Genomic DNA, 18539 nt, shown 5'->3' on the forward strand with positions numbered 1-18539 from the left:
CTCAGATATTTAATATTAGTTTCATGTATTTATATACTACAATATTTATATGTTTATATTGTTATAGCCTCTACTAAGTTGACCCATTTAACACTATATAATGACCTTTTAATCTTTTTTTTCAGTTCTTGACTTAAAGCCTGTCTTATCTAAGTATAGCTACTTATTTTGGTTTTCATTTGCATATACATCTTTTTTCATTTATTTGCTTTCAGCCTCTATGTGCCCTTACATGTGAGATGAATCTCTTACAGGAAGCACATATTTGGGTCTTGTTTATTTAATGTATTCAGCCACTCAATATTTTTGATTGGACAAATTAATTAATTTACATTCAAGGTAATTATTGATAGGTAAGGACTTACTGCTGTCTTCTTGTTAATTGTTTTCTGGTTATTTTGTAGATCTTTTGTTTCTTTCTTCCACTCTCGATGCCTTCCATTGTGACGAAGTACTTTTTTCTCTAGTGATAGACTTTTATTCCTACTTTTTTACCTTTGGCATATCTATTATATATTTTTGCTTTGTGGTTACTGTAAAACTTAAAAATATATATTTTATAGTTATAAGAGGCTACATTAAGATAATAACAACTTAGGCCAGGTGCAGTGGCTCACACCTGTAATCCCAGCAATTTGGGAGGCCGAGGCGGGTGGATTACCTGAGGTCTGGAGTTCAAGACCAACCTGGACGACATGGCGAAACCCTAATTTTGTGTTAAAAATACAAAAATTAGCAGGGCATGTTGGCACACACCTGTAATTCCAGCCACTCGGGAGAGTGAGGCAGGAGAATCACTTGAACCTGGGAGGCAAAGGTTGCCATGAGCCGAGATCACGCCACGGCACTCCAACCTATGCAACAGAGTGAGACTCTGTCTCAAAAAAAAAAAAAAAGGATAATAACTTAACTTTGAGAGCATTAAGAAACTACATTTTCATTCCACTCCATCTTGACATATATTTTGATGTTTTAATTTACATATTTTAATAGTGTGTATTTCTTAACTAATTATTGTAATGATAATTATTTTTAATATTTTTTTAAACTTTCATACTAAATATATAAATGGTCTATACACCAGCATTACATTATTAGATTATTCTGAATTTGTACGTACTTTTGCAATACTCACTTTTATCAGTCAGTTTTACACTTTCATATGTTTCATGTTACTGGCTTGAAGAACTCCCTTTATCCATTTTTGTAAGACAAGTCTAGTGATAAGTTAATCCCTCAGCTTTTGTTTGTCTGGGAAAGTCTAACTTTCCTTCATTTCTGAAACACAGATTTGCTGGGCACAATATTCTTAACTGATAGTTTTTTCCTTCAACACCTAAGTAATTCATCCCACTCGCTCCTGGCCTGTAAGTGCTCTGCTGAGAAATATGTTGCTCGTTTTCTTGGCCCTCCTTTATATGTTATTTGATTCTTTTTTATTGCTGCTTTCAGGATTTTCTCTGTCTTTAATTTTTGACAGTTGGAGATCTTTGACCTTCCTGTACCTAGATATTTATATCTTTCTTCAAATTTTGAAAGTGTCTGCTATTACATTTAAAACTAATCTTTCTACCCCCTTTTTTCTCTTCTTCTATACTTTTATGATTTAAATATGTGCTGTCTTGATGCTGTTCAATAAATTCCATAAGGATCTTTTATTCTTTTTTTTAATTATTTCTCCTCTGACTGTATATTTTTAAATACCCTTTCTTTGAGTTCACAGATTTTCTTTGTCGATGAATTCTGCTGTTGATGTTCTCTAATGTGTTAATTTCATTCATTGTATTTTTCAGCTGTAGAATTTACTTTATTCTATATATTATTGATTCTTTGTTAAATGTATTATTTTGTGTCATTTATTGTCTTCCTCATTTTATTTACTCATCTTTCTGTGTTTTCTTAACGTTCACTGAGCTTACTTAAAACAATTATTTGGAATTCTTTCTCAAGCAGTTTTTATATCTCTATTTTCTTAGGTCAGCTAGTGGAAGATTTTGTTCTTTGGTGATGTTCTTCTGTATCCTTGGTTTTTCATGGTTCTTATTGCCTTACATTGATGTGTATACATTAGAAGTAGTTTATTCTTCCAGGTTCTTTGTCTGGGAAACCCTGCTCCAGTCAGTCTGTCCAGAGACTCTGAGCAGGCCACCTGGCATGATTCAACAGTTGGCTTATTGCTGGAACCTACAGTCGAGTTGTCCTGATTCCTAGGTCAGGAGGTAAGTGGGCCTAGTACCTATGGCTTTCCTAAGTGTCCACAGGGGCTGCCCTGGCACTGGGGTGGGCCATGAGCCTGAGTCTTCAAGGGCTGGCTACCCACTAGGATGGGTTTGGCATTTGGTTCCATTGGGATGAAAATGGAGCTTTAACTCCATAGGAAAAGGTCTGGGTCCTGAGTCCAGGAGGACTGGCTTGGAACCTGGGTCTACAGGGGTGTTCTTGGGCCCTCAGTGTCCTCAGTGTCCACAGTGTGTGCCTTGGCCACTATGGTGGGCCTTGGCCCTGGGTCCTCTGGAGTCCAGGGTATGGGGACTTGCCTGTAATCTTTATCTGCTGATGCTGGCCTAGAGGCTAGATGTATAGGTACTGGCCTAGAGGCTTGGTCTGTGAGAACTGGACTGGGTCCTGGGTCCTCAGTCAATAGCCTGGAACCTGGTTAAACAAGGGAAGTCTTGGGGCCTGTGTCCATGGTTACCTGTTTGATGTTTGAGGCCAGAAGTGCCAACTTGGCATTAGGGCAGACTTGAAGTCTAGGACCACAAGAACTGGCTTAGCAGTTAATGGACCTAGATTATATCCACAGGAACTTGCCTGGAGGCTGGATTTTCAAGTGCTGACCTAATGACTAGGGCTGCAGGGGCCAGTGTGGCATTGGGTTTGGCCCAGCACATGGGTCCACTAGGGTGATCCAGAGCCTGACTACTGGGATCAGTCTGGTGCTAAGAAAGGCCCAGAAAGAGTCTGCAAGGATAGCCTGATTTCTGCAACTATGGGAACTTGCTTAGTGCCAGGGTGGACTTGGAGGCCTTGTAGGTGGGTATCAGCCTGGAATCTGATGCTACAGGCAGTGGCATGGCAATGGCTGGACCTGGATCCTGTATCTGCAGGGGCTTGCCTGGGAGTTGGGTTTGTAGGTATTGACCTAATAACTGGGGCTGCAGGATTAGACTTTTAGCTGGTGAAGGCCTAAAGCCTGGGGCAATGGCCAAGCTCAGTGCTGGTGCATTCAGGAATCTTTGGCCTTTGGGGTTGGCCTAGGGTATGGGCAAACCAGAGCCTGAGGCTGCAGTGGGCCAGCCTTGTGCTAGATGAGGTCCAGAGACTGGGGCTTCTGAGGTCAGCACAGTGGTGGAGCAGACTGAAGATCAAGTCTGTCGCTCAGGCCTGGAGCCTAGGGCTGCAGAATCTAACCTGGTGCTAGAGCAGATCTAGAGGCTTAGTCCACAGTACTGTCCTGGAATCTGGGGCTCTGGGGCCCTGCCCAGCAATAGTTTTTTTGGGGGACAGGACTGGTGTTGGGATCTGAAGCAAAGTCCCATGTTCACATTCCTCTCCTTCTTCATGTGGAAAATATATCTCTCCATGCTTTCTTGCTTGGAGTTGGTGGAAGGGTGACATAGGTAATGTAATACTATATTTCCTACATTCTTCTATGGATATTTTCTTATTTCTGCACTATATGCAGGTGCTATAATCTCTTATCTGGTTTCCTCAGCTCTTATGAAGATATTTTTGCATGTGAATAGTTGTTTAAATTGATGTTTCTGCAGGAAATAAACACTAGGGAGTCCTATTTTCCATCATCTTGCTGACATTGACCCTCTTTCCTTCTATACTCATTTTCAAGACAAAAAGGGCAGTCCTAATGTCATTTATTTGTTATTTGTTGAGTGTCTGCTAATGCTGGGCTCTGCTAAAAGCTCTGGAAATACAACAGTAAGGAAAACAGGTACAAATTCTTTCCCTCAGAGAGCTCACACTTGTCAGGGAAGGTTACTTGTATATACGCGATTAAGAATACCTTAGGAAAGAGGCCATATGCTATGATGAGGCCACTATGAATTGCGTCATGTTGGAAAATAATGTTTCTCCCTTCAAGGTTCTACTTTGGTGCTATTCATATTTTAGTATTGGGGGATAGATTGTCCTTGGGGTGTGGGTAAACCATTATCTTCTCTATTTCACTTTGCTGTCTACAAAATTTATTGTACTGCCAAGTTGCTGTGGTCACCAATTAAGATTTGTGATTTTATAACTTGGAGGTATATGCATACTGCTTCCCTAAAAGAAAGGATTCAACCTTTACTGTTTTTACATATATGTAAAAAGTGCTGAGTTAAAATGACCTGACTAGTTGCAGGAAGATTGTCCTTCTTTTTCACTTTGTTCCTTCACTGTCAGTGACACAGTACAGAAGCGGTGCTCATAGTTCAACCTGGAATGGCTTTACCAGATAGAGGGCAAACATTTTGGATTGCATATATAAGAACAGCTGTGCTCCTTTTTCATCTCACTCAAATGTGTCTCTTACTTTCTGCAGTGGGATGGCTGTATTTAATATGTGCTTTAAAATCTCAGTCAGTGCCTGTGTCAATATTAGCCACAATGAAAGAGAGGGGTCATGGAACATGTCAGTCTAACTAGGACTGATTTTGTCTACATACATGTTTTTAAATGTATGATCAGTAACAATACATATGACTCCTTTCCCTTAAGATGCACATACAATAATGAAGTCTTTTTTACTCTGCTAATGTTTTCTAGAACACAGCCTTGATTCCTTAATTGCACTTAACATCAACTTGAAAGTCTGGCTCAAATGTTTGTAATTGTGCTATCACTTGCAAACTTAACTTCGGCCATGCTATGTTTCTTTTAATAACTTAGAGGAGGATAGAGATAGAGAGAAAGCAACAAAACACACAAATATATCAAAATGTTAACAATAATTTTATTTAAGTGAAAATCATATGAGTCTTTTATCATAGTTTTGTAACTTTTCTATAGTTATTAACATTTTTTAAATGTGAAGTATAATTTTAACTTTTTTCTGAAAAATAAATTGTAATGAGAAATAAAGCAAAGAGATGGGGATGGGGAAATACAGAATAAAAGAGATTAAGAAGCATAGAAGATGGTAATATATGGGCCTTAATGGAATTTTGTTTTGAAAAACCTGTTTTTAAATATTAGAGAATTGGAGCTATTTGCACACACTGACTGGGATATTTGATGACAATAAAAAATGATTGTGGTTTCTCTACTGTTTTTGTTACTTTGTTTCGGTCTGATATTGCTTTTGTGACTATGTTTTTTAAAAGTCATTCTAATTTAGAGATATATACTGAAATATTTACAGATAAAGTGATATAAACCTAGGAAGGCATTTAAAAATTATTTGGGTAAGATGAAAGGGTATGAGGTGGGATAGGATACAATAAATCACGATTGATCCTGAGTTCATAGTTATTGAAGCTGATTAGTCGATACATAGGGATTATTATACTCTTCTCTCTTTTTTATGTGCTTAAAAGTTTAAAAATAATTAAATGCTATGGACAAGAATATTTGGGTTTAAATATGGAGTGAACATTTGCTCATTATATCCTGGAGCTACTTAACTTTCCTGTGCTTCATTATTTCCATCTGTAAAGTGAGGAAATGAAAAGAATCAGGATTAAATGAGTTAATACATCTAAATTATTCATCAGTGACTGACCCTAAATAAGCACTAGCTAAATGTTAACTATAGCTACTTTTAAATTACTGTTTTTAATTTTAAATCTAGGCTGAAGCTAACATTTTTGAAGAATGCAATTTGACCAAGAAATCTGTTCCACTAAAAACCTTCCCACTTTTGTAGACTGGGTAAACAGAAACCAATTATTGCTTCTGTAGAGGAATATCAATCTTATTTAAAAAAAAACAAAAACCTTACAACATAATAAGAACTAATCAAATATTTAGAAAGAGGAAGTAGCTTTATTGTAATTATAGTGAATGGGGAAAATCAACTAGTTTACCATGAAATTTCTGTTGGTTTAAGATTGTCCAGAGAGCTAATTCAGCTTTAATCCCAAAATTATTTTCATTTCCTCTATTGATTAAAATGTTATCTCTGCCTTAAACACTTTAGCCATGAAATCATATTACTTAATTTTCATTTCCTTTAAATTGACTAATCCATAAACTATTATTTTGAAGATTTTACTGAAAATTCAGTAAACAATTTGGGTCTATATTACTTACTTTTACCTTTTTAAACTAAGTGTTTTTAACATATTGGAAGAATCAATTAATATAAGTAGGAATAATTGACAAATTTGCTGAGAAATGGTGCATTATTTATTGAAATTGATGGAATTATGCATAAACAAGTTATTTTGTGATTTATCACTGTCTTAGTTCATTTGTGTTGTTCTAAAAGAATACTTGAGGCTGGGTAATTCATACAGAAAATAGATTTATTTGACTCATGGTTCTGCAGGCTGTGCAAGAAGTATGGTGCTGACATCTGCATCTGATGAAGGCCGCAGACTGCTTCCACTCATGATGGAAGGGGAAGGGAAGCTGGTGGGTGCAGAGATCACATGGTACAAGAGGAACCGAGAGAGCTACAGGAAGATGCTAGGATCTTTTTAACAACCAGCTCTCAAGAAAATTAATATACTAAGAACTTACCTCAATCCTCCATGGAGGGTGTTAATCTGTTGATGAAGGATGTGCCCTTATCACCCAAACACCTCCCATTAGGCCCCATCTCCAGCATTGAAAATCACATTTTAACATGCGGTTTGGAAGGGAAAATTATCCAAACTATAAGAGTCACCTTTGTTGTGCAGTTGATATAACTAATAAAACATAACAATAGATTATTGTCTTTAAAATGAGAAAGTAAGCTATGGATTATGGCAAATGTATGCATTGATTACTACAAAGTATGCCTCCCAAACCATGGTGAACTTGATTATATGTGATGTATGCATGAATATACAGTGCAATAACATAAGCAAAGTATTAGTCGTGTATTAAATTACTGGTGAACCACCTTTCAGTATTGTAGAAACAATTTAAACAAATTGCTTTAATTTCAGACTATGAGTCCTTTCTAGTTTGTGTATTTAAGGAGGATAAGTGCCATTGCCATATAGAGGACTACAACATTTTATTTATAAATATCAGTGCTAAAAGTGTGTTTTATAGTAGTACGTAAGAGACTTGAATATATAGTTTTTTTTTTTTTTTTTTTTTTTTTTTTTTGAGGCAGAGTCTTGCTCTGTCGCCCAGGCTAGAGTGCAGTGGCACGATCTCAGCTCATTGCAGCCTCCACCTCCCAGGTTCAAGCAATTCTCCTGCCTCAGCCTCCAAGTAGCTGGGATTACAGGTTCCCGCTACCATGCCTGGCTAATTTTTATATTTTTAGTAGAGACAGCATTTTACCATGTTGGTCAGGCTGGTCTTGAACTCTTGACCTCAAGTGATCCACCTGCCTAGGCCTCCCAAAGTGCTGGGACTGCAGGCATGAGCCACGGCACCAGGCCTAGTTATTTTGAATTTTAAAGGAGTTGTATATAAGATAATCTGGAAGTTAGAAATATATTTTACAGTGAGGTCTGAGGTTTAGGTCTTCTTCACATCATGAATAATGTTTACAGGCAGAAATATTGTCCAATTTTCACTTATTCAGTGAAAGAATTGGACAATGTTTCCACGTGTAAACTTTATTCATGTCTGGCAACATTGAATTGAACACTGCATCTGGTGAGGGGCTCAGATTGCTTCCACTTATGGCAGAAGGGGAAGGGGAACCAGCAGGTTCAGAGATCACATGTGGCGAGAGGGAGCAAGAAAGAGCTTCAAGGAGGTGCTAGGCTCTTTTGCCATTATTTGTGACACTTACTTCATTGACGTTTAAATAAGCATGAAATAGCAAGTAACTTATCTTTAATGTAACTTAAAACCCACAGTCAAACATTTGGCCATTTTATGCATTCTAAACAAAAGCTAATGATGACTGGCTATATGTTCATCTTCTCAGGGGTTTGGTTATATCGCTGTCTTTATTTACTGTGAGTATGATGAAAACAATCTGCTTATGCAGTTTAATCCTTTTCAGTTTAGGTAAATAACTGAAATAACCTGCAGAAAAGTGTTTTCTTTTCCAATAAATAGAGATTATTTTAATGTTCATTCTAAATTGATATGGGTCAGGATAAAAAAAAATTAGTCCAGTTAAATGCCTAGATGGAATGAATAATAAGTTACTATATAGATAATTAAGGAAACAAACAAAATACAAAACTTGTATATTTGTGCACAAATACAGACCTTTTCAAATAGAACACATTTTACATGTTCAGAATAGAAAAGTTTTATGTTAGCTGATTCATTGCCAGGAATCCACAGTTGAATCAAGATAGCTATGTGATTTTCAGTTTTTATGCTAACTTAGCATAGGAACTTGTTCAATCAAGGACTTCTATTTATTTCCATCATTTGCATTTCTCCTCCACATTTGTGCTATTTTTCTGTTATTTATCTTGGCTTCTTCTGTTAGCCTTTTAATTTTTAAGTCATAATTTATTCTAACTTGGTTTTCTAGTATTTGCTTTCTTTTTCTCTTTGCTGTATTGTTTCTAACTCTAATTATTGTACTATAGTTGACAACTGTTAGAACAAAGTAAACACAGGGGAGAGCTAATTGTATCCTTCCTTGAAATTTTATTTTTCAGGACTATGCTGAGAAGGAAAATACCATAGCAAAAGCTCTGGAAGATCTGAAGGCAAATTTTTACTGTGAACTCTGTGACAAGCAGTACTATAAGCACCAGGAGTTCGACAATCACATTAATTCATATGACCATGCTCACAAGCAGGTAAGAAAGAGATGTGCAAAAGGGCATTTCTGGACTTGTGTAATAGTTTTAATTGTGTAGACTCTAAGAATATGATATGATATTCTTATTTAATTTAATTTGCTGTACAGTTTTGAAATATATCATTCTGGGATGATAATTTGACGACTTACAGCAAAATCCTTTTTTTTTTTTAAAAAAAGGCACCAATAACAACGTCCGAAATAATCAACATAAAGAAATACCATTCAATTGCCTTTTAATGAGTAAAAGTGTTTTGAAAACAATATTCTACAAGTGATGATCCTCTCATTGTCCTCAAATGTACTGTTTTAAATATTTCAATCAATAATTTATGCATTATATTATATATTATTACATGTTATTTATAAATGTAATATATAAATATATTTATCAAAGTTAAATAAAATTTAACATAGTTTTTCATAGAAAGCATTTTGGATTTAAACTACCATGAAAACATGTGAAAAAAAGATTGGGTGTGCTACAAATGGTCCTAGGTTATTGATTGAGTACTACTTAATATATCTATTATTTTGTTCATTTTAATATTTTCATTTTATTGTCCATTGTCTCAGATTAATTATTACTATCAATGATAAATCCTAGATTTTTCAACACTCTATGTAAATGAGTTTAAAATAGTGGTAATGTTATAAATGTAATTAATACAAATTCCACTTTCTAATATGCCTTATATTTTCCAATGCAACTTCGTTCATTGTTTAGCTAACTTGATACAATAGACAGTATTAGCATTAATTTATAAAAATTTTCTATTTTAGCTATCACCCTCAAATACCATGCCGAGTATTCATTTTAGTATGAATTTAAAGGTACATTTTTAAGCAGTTGAACCTGCCCTAACTTTCTGTTAATCAGAGTTATCTATTATAAGAAAGAAAAAGTAGGGAAAGTGAGCATGTTAACCGATAATGAACCAATCGTGTGTACTTCCTTTGCTGTCAATCCTGCAGTCGTTCATACCAACTACACTGTGCTTGGAGAGGATGGTGTAGGGAAGAATTTACCCTTCAATTACATACTTTACTGATTAATGCATACTTAGCTTAATGATCTGTCCTTGCCTTTCTTTCCCCTGGTAGTAGATCTATTGGCCCACTGGTTAAGGGAAAGGTTTTGATGGAAATATTCCTTTTCTTACATAAAAATACATACATATAAATATATCATTGCTTGATTTGAACATTAACATTCATTAGGAAATAGTATTATTTTGTGAAAATGTTAGTGACATTTGTTTTATCAAATAATTCTGGAATGCTGCTTTCAAAGAGTTTAAGTCTGAGAAAGTCATTCCTTTGATTTTTCCTATGTATCTAAAAGCCTGAGTATATTATTACGCGTCTCATTGTGTACAGTAGGTATGTGGAAATGTGTGTGTGTTTATATATGTGTTATAAGAATATCTGGCCGGGCACGGTGGCTCAAGCCTGTAATCCCAGCACTTTGGGAGGCCGAGGCGGGCGGATCACGAGGTCAGGAGATCGAGACCATCCTGGCTAACACGGTGAAACCCCGTCTCTACTAAAAATACAAAAAAAAAAATTAGCCGGGCGTGTTGGCGGGCGCCTGTAGTCCCAGCTACTTGGGGGGCTGAGGCAGGAGAATGGCGTGAACCCGGGAGGCGGAGCTTGCAGTGAGCCGAGATAGCGCCACTGCACTCCAGCCTGGGTGACAGAGCGAGACTCTGTCTCAAAAAAAAAAAAAAAAAAAAAAGAATATCTATTATCATTTGCAGAAGAATGCTTCATTTAGCCATATGGTTATCTTGAAGATAAAACTTACTAAAGTTAGCCCAAGGGCCTTTTCAGTTTCTTATTCTTAGAGAACTTAGTATACTATATATATTCTATACAGAGAAGTTAAAGGGAATTTGGGCTGGATCTGGCTTGCAGTTTTGGTATTCTAGAGGCCCACCTTTGACAATGCTCAGAGTGATCAAATCCTAAAAACAGCTACTCGATCAAAATACTCATAAACTGTGGTAGACAGCACAGTCCTAATTGATTAATTCAACTTGATATGATGTTCCAGTAGCCAAAAATATTAAAATCGATAGAATCTTTTATGCCTTCCCCATAAGATAATAGTGCCTCTCTGAGCGTGTCTTCCTAGAGAACGCTCTCCTTTTTCTGAAAAAATACGTCATCGCTATGACCATCAATATATAATTCTACCACATGACTCTAACACATTGGTCACTTTGAATGAAGTAGAGGTGGAAACAGATTGGAGACGGACAATTCAGATTTTTCTCTCTTGAGAACTTGAAATTGGGATGTGATTGAAAAGAAAAAAATGCCTAATGTCTGATAATGGCTGTACCTGACACTTAAAAATGTAGGGATTGTTCAGTGGTGAAGTTCATTAAAAAGCTGAGAAAGCTGGTTTGCATAAAGAGAGAACAAAACAAACGTATAAGAGAATGAGTTACGAGTGACCCTGTGACAATTGAGAGTATGGAAATAGCAATTTTGATTCCGAATGGCCTTCAGATTCCTAAAAGCTGTCTTTCGTACAACTTTTATGCAGATCCTGTCCTTGCGTTCTGAGAGACATTTCAGCTTGCTGCTAATAAACATACTTAAGACAAAGCAAATGAGCAAACAAAACTAAAACTCCAGCTTCATGCTTATTAATACCTGCAACCAAAAAAGCATCTCTTCATAAAATATTAAGCTCTCTGAAGATCAAAGCAATCTTTTTGGTTTCCCATAGAAAATACCTTTACAAGAAACAGGTACAGGTTGAGTGTATCTAATCTGGAAAGCTGAAATCCAAAATGCTCTAAAGTTTGAAACTCTTTGTGCACTGACATGCATGATGCTCAAAGGAGGTGCTCATTTGGAAATTTCAGATTTTGGACTGTTGGATGTGGGATGCTCAGCTGGGTACCTATAATGCAGATATCCCAAAATCTGAAAAAAAATTCTGAAATCCAAAATACTTCTGGTTCCAGCATTTCAGATAAGGGACACTCAACCCATATACTCAAAATCCATATGGACTTCAAATTCCTAAAAGCAGTCTTTCCTACAACTTGTATGCAGTAAGTGTCACTTAAGCACTTAAGTGTCATATGGTTGCTTACATGGAATTAGAGCACTTCCTGAATGGAATTAGAAAAAGGCAAATTGTGCATACTTCTGATGCATTCATTTCCTACAGAGATATGATTCCAAGGGCTAACAAGTGAATGGAAAAAGGGAGGAGGATTTATTAATGGAATGACTTTTAACCCTGTCTCTTACCAGCCATATGACTTTGGATTAAATAATCAAAGGCCCAATGAACTCAACTGTCTATTATTAGGGAAATTAAATGAGAGAATGCGCATTAATATGCATTGCAGAGTACATGGAAAATAGTAAAAGCTCAATATTTAATAAGTTTTTATTATTACTTACTAAAATTTTTTTTCTCCTAGAATGAGACACTGACAGTTTGCCTTTGAGACCGTTCTTTATTTAGGCCTCCCAATGAGGATCTGTTTTTGGTTCATGTAGGCTAACAGAGTCTTTAAAACACAACCAGGTAATCTTGACCTAAAAGCTGTTGTGAATGCCTCATATATCTTTGCAAATCTGTTATGACAGAATATGTGTTGCTTTGAACTCTAAACTTCAAAGGAAATTCGGTTTCCTTTCATCCACATTCTCTTTGCATAACTTTAAAATCTCTCTCACTTATCACTAAGACTTGCTAACAGAGGGTTAAAAAGAAAAAAGAAATACATGGGTACAGATATGATTACAATAGCTCACAAATTACAGTCTCTTTCTTTGAATTTTTTTTAACATCAAAAGATGTTCGATTGTAACCCTTTTAGGGCAGGGACTCTTTCTTACATGCCTTTATCTTCCCGGTATCTAGTGAAGTGTCTTGCATAATTTAGACACAATTAATGCTGCTCATATAAATAAATGTAAAAAGGCTAGAATCAAAATTCATTTTGAGATTTTATATTTTATATGCTTCAGAGTAACGCAAAGTGTAATGCTTTCATTTTTAAGGTTACAGATATATGTGATTAATCTTTCTTTGGAAAATGGAAAATGATGAATATGACACTCAGGATAGTGGTTACTTCAAGGGGTGATGTACGGTGACGGGATACCATAGGAGACATAAGTATGTGAAATATGTTCTAATTCTTAAACTGGATAGTGCTATCAGAGATATTCAATTTAGTATATAATGCTTTATATGATCGCATAGATCAAATACTACATAATAATTCAGTAAAGGAGGAAATATCATGAAAAAAATCCAATATTTTGATCTCATGCTCTCTGAAACTCTACTACCAAATATATAGAAACTGGAGAATCATAATTAGTGCTATTGTTAACTCTTCCCTGTGCCATTCAAGTCTTTCACTGTTTCTTAAAAAAATACACAATTTAGACACCCAATTAATGCTGCTCATATATATAAATGTAAAAAAGCTAGTATCAAAATTCATTTTGAGATTTTGTAATGTCACAATTTTGTGGTAGGTAAGAGCTTCAAAAAACAAAATGATTTATTTATGGATTTGCACATAGATAAAACTATTTGTAAGGAGAATATTACATATGAAGATGCTGTGACTGTTATACGATGAATGAGTTATTTAAACATTCATAAATGTCCATCCTTCATAAGAGTAATGCTACTGATGATAATAATAGCAACAATTTACATATAATATGTGCACTCTACAAAAGTCTTCATATGCATAAAACCATTTAATCTCGATATAGTTTGGATTGACATTGTTTTCTATGTGAGAACATAATTTAAGAGCAAATAACACTTTCAGAAATGCCTTAGAATTTTCACTTTCATCAGCAGAGCATACAAGATACTCTGAAGGACTCTTCTACTACAAAATAAATAGAACTTCCACAATACAATTTTCTTAATTCAGTTGCTGAGTTCCTATAAAGGATGATATCTCCAAAGAGCCCGTGCTACCAACACCACCCTTGTAGGCTGAGAAGTAGGAAGCTACTGGCTAAAACTTGGGCCTACAGTGATAATTACCTACAAAGAGCAAAATTGAATGAAGAGTAGATACCACTGTGAGCTTTGTAACCTGGAAAGTGAACCGTGAACAGCAGTTGGTAAACTCTGATGATGATTTCTGGGTTAAGGTGAAAGCTGCACTTAGGTCTTGACTGAAACATAGAAATTACTCCAGCAAAAAAAAAAACAAAACTCAATTTAGATTTTCCACTGAATATTATTAACAAAATAGGAATTCACATCAAAGATTTTAAAAACAAACATGTATATATATATATAATCAAGAGAAAAATCGCCAAGAGTGAGAATTAACAGGAAAAAATTACTTGGATATTGGGTTCATTACATACAGAATACAATATATATGTATGTATGAAAAGTTTAAATTAGTAAAAAGTATAACAAGAGTAACATCAAAGAACCTTTTAGAAGGACAGTGATGAGTTTTATAATGAACATGTAGAAATGTCCTAAAAGCAAACCGTAATTTTTTAAAATTAAGTAGTTTAAGAAAATAAAAGATTAGTCGATTTAATATTTTAGTTTAGTTTACTAGGAGAATAAAAACAGATGAAGAAAAATAAAGTAGGAAATGAAAGACCTTTATCAAGAATTACCCAGACTGTATCACAAGGAAAGCAAGAGCTAAAATCTTTTATGCATCCAGAGTGAAGAAATAGATGATTTTCAAAACAGAATAGAGCAATCTAGAATTTGAACACAGAAAATTATCATTCAAGAATTAAGAACTAATGAAGACCTACTTCTAGTTTCTTTTGAAAAAGATCGAAAAAGCTCACTAGTTATTAAAGGAAACTAAGATACAAACTGCATTTAAAAGTAAATGTTTCCATTAAAATGTTATAAATATCTTTCATTAGATTGGCATTTATTTCATAAAATTTAGTAAATATATATGAAAATCTATTTTAAACCAAGAATAAATCTGACTTCTGATCTGCGTATCAGACAAAACCTATCTAACTTTCATATGAAGAAACATCAGTCTTTGTGATGAAATATCAAACACATTCTTTTTAGGATTATAAATAAGAGAAGAAAGAATGCCACTATTCTTTGAACGGTATACTGAGGTAGTAGAGCAAAAACAAATGAACAACAAAATAGGGATTAAAATGCAGAAACAAAGCTATCATTATATTATTCACAGATCCTATGATGGTCTAATGAGAATTTGAAAAGTTGTCTGGCTATTATTTTGCATTTCTGGACTTGCAACAAATTTTGAGAAAACAAAAACAAAATTAAATACCAATGAGAAGAACAATAAACCATATATGATACTAAATGATAAACCTAAAAATGCCATACAACTTTGAATTAGGAAAGTTAGAAAATTGTTTTTAAAATGCATTAAATGGAAGGACAAAAACCTGTTCACATATACATATAAAAATAGACATAATCATAGAGACATCAATTTGCCCCAAAACTGACCTCAGATTCAACAAAGCTTTTAGTCTAAACGTCAGTATTTTTTTTGTAATGAACTTCTCAAGCTGATTCCAAAATTTTTATATAAGAATGAATATGATCCTGAAGAAATAACTAAAAGTGGTGAGATCTGGCCTAACAGTTACCAAGACTATTACATACAGTTCTACATTCTGAAGATGCGTTTTGTTGATACAGGTATAGACAGATTGATGAATGGAACAGAATATAGAGCTGTGACACAAAGATTATATTTAGAAATTTATTAAGTGACAGGAGCAGAAAGCAGGTCAATAGTGAAGGGATATACTTTCGAAAACTTTTTATTTGATGACTGATTATCCCTATTTTTAAAAAAGAGATTATCTTTTCTTCATAAACAAACAAAATCAATGTCAGATGAAGAGTTTAAAATTAAAGAGTTTAAAATGGAAGTCAAAACTTTATATATTTTAGGAACATATCTAGGGAATTATTTTTATGACATTGGGGTATATAGGTAAAATTTATAGAAGATATTAAAAGCACATGCCTGTAATCCCAGCATTTTTGAAGACTGAGGCTGGTGGGTTGATTGAACCCAGGAGTTTGAGATCAGCCTGGGCAATGTAGTAACACTTTGTCTCTATAGAAAATACAAAAACTAGCTGGCCATGAAGGGCCATGCCTGTAGTCCCAGCTATGCAGGAAGCTGAGGTGGAAGGATCACTTGAGCCTGGGAGATCAAGGCAGCAGTGAGCCATGATTGCACCACTGCACTCCAGCCCGGGTGACAGAGCAAGAACCTGTAAAAAAACAAACAAACAAACAAACAAACACAAAGTGTTGTGTGAAAGTTTCGTAAGTTTAACTATATGTAATATGATATTTATTACTAGAAATTTGTAATAACATAAAAAGGCAAGCCAGAAATTGGGAAAATATAACTGCAACTTACAAAATCAAGAAGGATTTAGTATTATGATTTTATTGTAGAAATATGAACACATACAAAAAATAGAAATGGCCCAGTAGAAAATTGAACAAAAATATTTGAGGACATTTTACAAAAAAGGAGACACTTATATGTGTATTAAAAATTGTTCAAAAATAAGCGACAGTATTACAACTGCTAGATTAAAAAAATGGTTGATAATATCAAGTGATAATGTGGATGAATAGAAAATATTACACATCATTTTTGAAAGTATGATTGATTTAGCAACTCAGGAAAACGATCTTGTCAATTTATACACTAATAAATTAAAACAAAACAAATCCCTAATATTAATTCTAATAGGTATGAACAACAATATTTGTAAATTAGGATATATTCACAAAATGCAAAATTATTCTGCAGTGCAAATTAACTGTAGGTATGTGTTTCATGAAAGAATCTTAGAAATAAAAATAGTGAACAAAAGGTTGCAAAGACTACACCTTTTGTATATTCTTCAAAGTAAAGCAAAATGTAATGTTTTCATTTTCAAGGATACAGACGTGATTAATCTCTCTTTAGAAAATGGAAAATGATGAATACAAAACTCAGGATAGTGGTTACTTCAAAAGGTGATGTAGGGTGATGGGATACCATAGGAGACGTAACCATGTCAAATATATTCTAATTCTTAAACTGGATAGTGGTATCAGAGTTATTCAACTTAGTATATAATGCTTTATGTGATTGCATACATCTCACATCAAATACTACATAATAAATCATTAAGCCAGGAAATATCATAATAAAACAAACATTATGATATCAAATTTTCTGCAACTGTCCTATTACAGATATAGAAGCTGTCTTAATTTCAGGGAAACACTAAGTAGTAAGTGGAGAATTATAATTAATGCTATTGTTAACTCTTCCTTGTGCCATTCAAGTCTTTCACCATTTCCTAAAAAAAATTACAAATATCTCCCCTGTTCAGTAATTATCAGAATAATCTTGTTTCAAATTTCATTTTGTTAAACTTTAATCAATATTAAAATAAAATTTTCTATGAAAAATCAAAAGGTAGTGGCATATTTCCATGTCTCTTTCTCTTTTATCATCTGCCCATACCAGCCTCTTTTTATTAATGTAAACAGTGCTCAAATTTCTGTCACACTTATGTTCTTATAGCATGTTTTATTCAAAAGCCCAGAGAAGCACAGGATTTTATTAATGCACATAAAATTTGATTTTATGCAGATAAATGTTAAATGCAAATCATTATCTTAAGCTACATCTGCACTAATAGTTAAATTGTTATTGTAAAAACATAGGAAATAGCTTTACATAACAGGAAATACAGTGTTTTAAGGATAACTATACATCTCAATATTCTGGGATGGTCTCACTTTCTACCACTGTCCTTATTTAATTATGAAATTCCTTATTTGGATAATAAATAATATGATCACAATATGTATGTTTGTGGAAAAGCAGCAATGTTTTTGGATACTTTTTAAAAAGATGGAAGTCTAAAGGCAATGGCCTAGTTAATGTGGCTCTTCATGCTAGTATAATGTAAAGTTAAGAGCTATGTGTTAGATAGAGTTTGGATATTTTTGCCCTTGGAATCTCATGTGGAAATCTGATCCCTGACGTTGGAGGTAAGACCTAAAGGGAAGTGCTTGGATCTCTGGGCTGATCCTTTATGAATGACTTGGTGCCATTCTCATGGCAATGAGTGAGTTGTCACTCTTAACTTCCCAGGAGAACTGTTTGTTAAAAAGAGCCTGGCACCTCCTCCCTCTCTTTCTTGTGCCCTCTCTGGCCATGTGATCTTCCCATGCTGGTTCCCCTTCTCTTTCTACCATGAGTGGAGGCAGGCTGAAGTCCTCACCAGAAGCAGATGCTGCCCTCATGTTTCTTGTACAGCCTGCAGAACTGTGAGCCAAACCAGCCTCTTTTCTTTATAAATTACTGAGCTTCGGATATTTCTTTATAGCAACACAAATGTACAGAGACAGTGTCCATCATAAATCAGCAACATGTACTTAATTCTCAATTTCAAACTTTCTAAGTGATTCATATAACAAGATAATTAAAATAGTTCTCAGTAAAGGTATGTCACTCTGAATTTTAGTCATTGAGATAAAAAAAAAAGGAAAGCTCAGAATCAGGTAAAGAAAAAAATTTCCTGTAGACTTCCTCATCTGCCCTTAAAGTAAAGCCGTAGTTGCGTGTGTCCTCTCACCTGGCAGCCT

General features: G+C 34.6%; 1 protein-coding gene across 1 annotated transcript in view; it reads left to right on the forward strand.

The window, feature by feature from the left end:
* The window catches only part of ZNF804A (zinc finger protein 804A), a 352837-nt gene that overhangs the window by 262615 nt on the left and 71683 nt on the right, over positions 1-18539 (forward strand). The window contains exon 2 of the mRNA XM_055289946.2: positions 8733-8876. Coding sequence (XP_055145921.1) covers positions 8733-8876 — 144 coding nt within the window. The remainder of the gene's footprint in view (positions 1-8732; positions 8877-18539) is intronic.

The sequence above is a fragment of the Symphalangus syndactylus genome, chromosome 8 (assembly GCF_028878055.3).
Source record: "Symphalangus syndactylus isolate Jambi chromosome 8, NHGRI_mSymSyn1-v2.1_pri, whole genome shotgun sequence".
In the NCBI taxonomy this organism is placed as follows: domain Eukaryota; kingdom Metazoa; phylum Chordata; class Mammalia; order Primates; family Hylobatidae; genus Symphalangus; species Symphalangus syndactylus.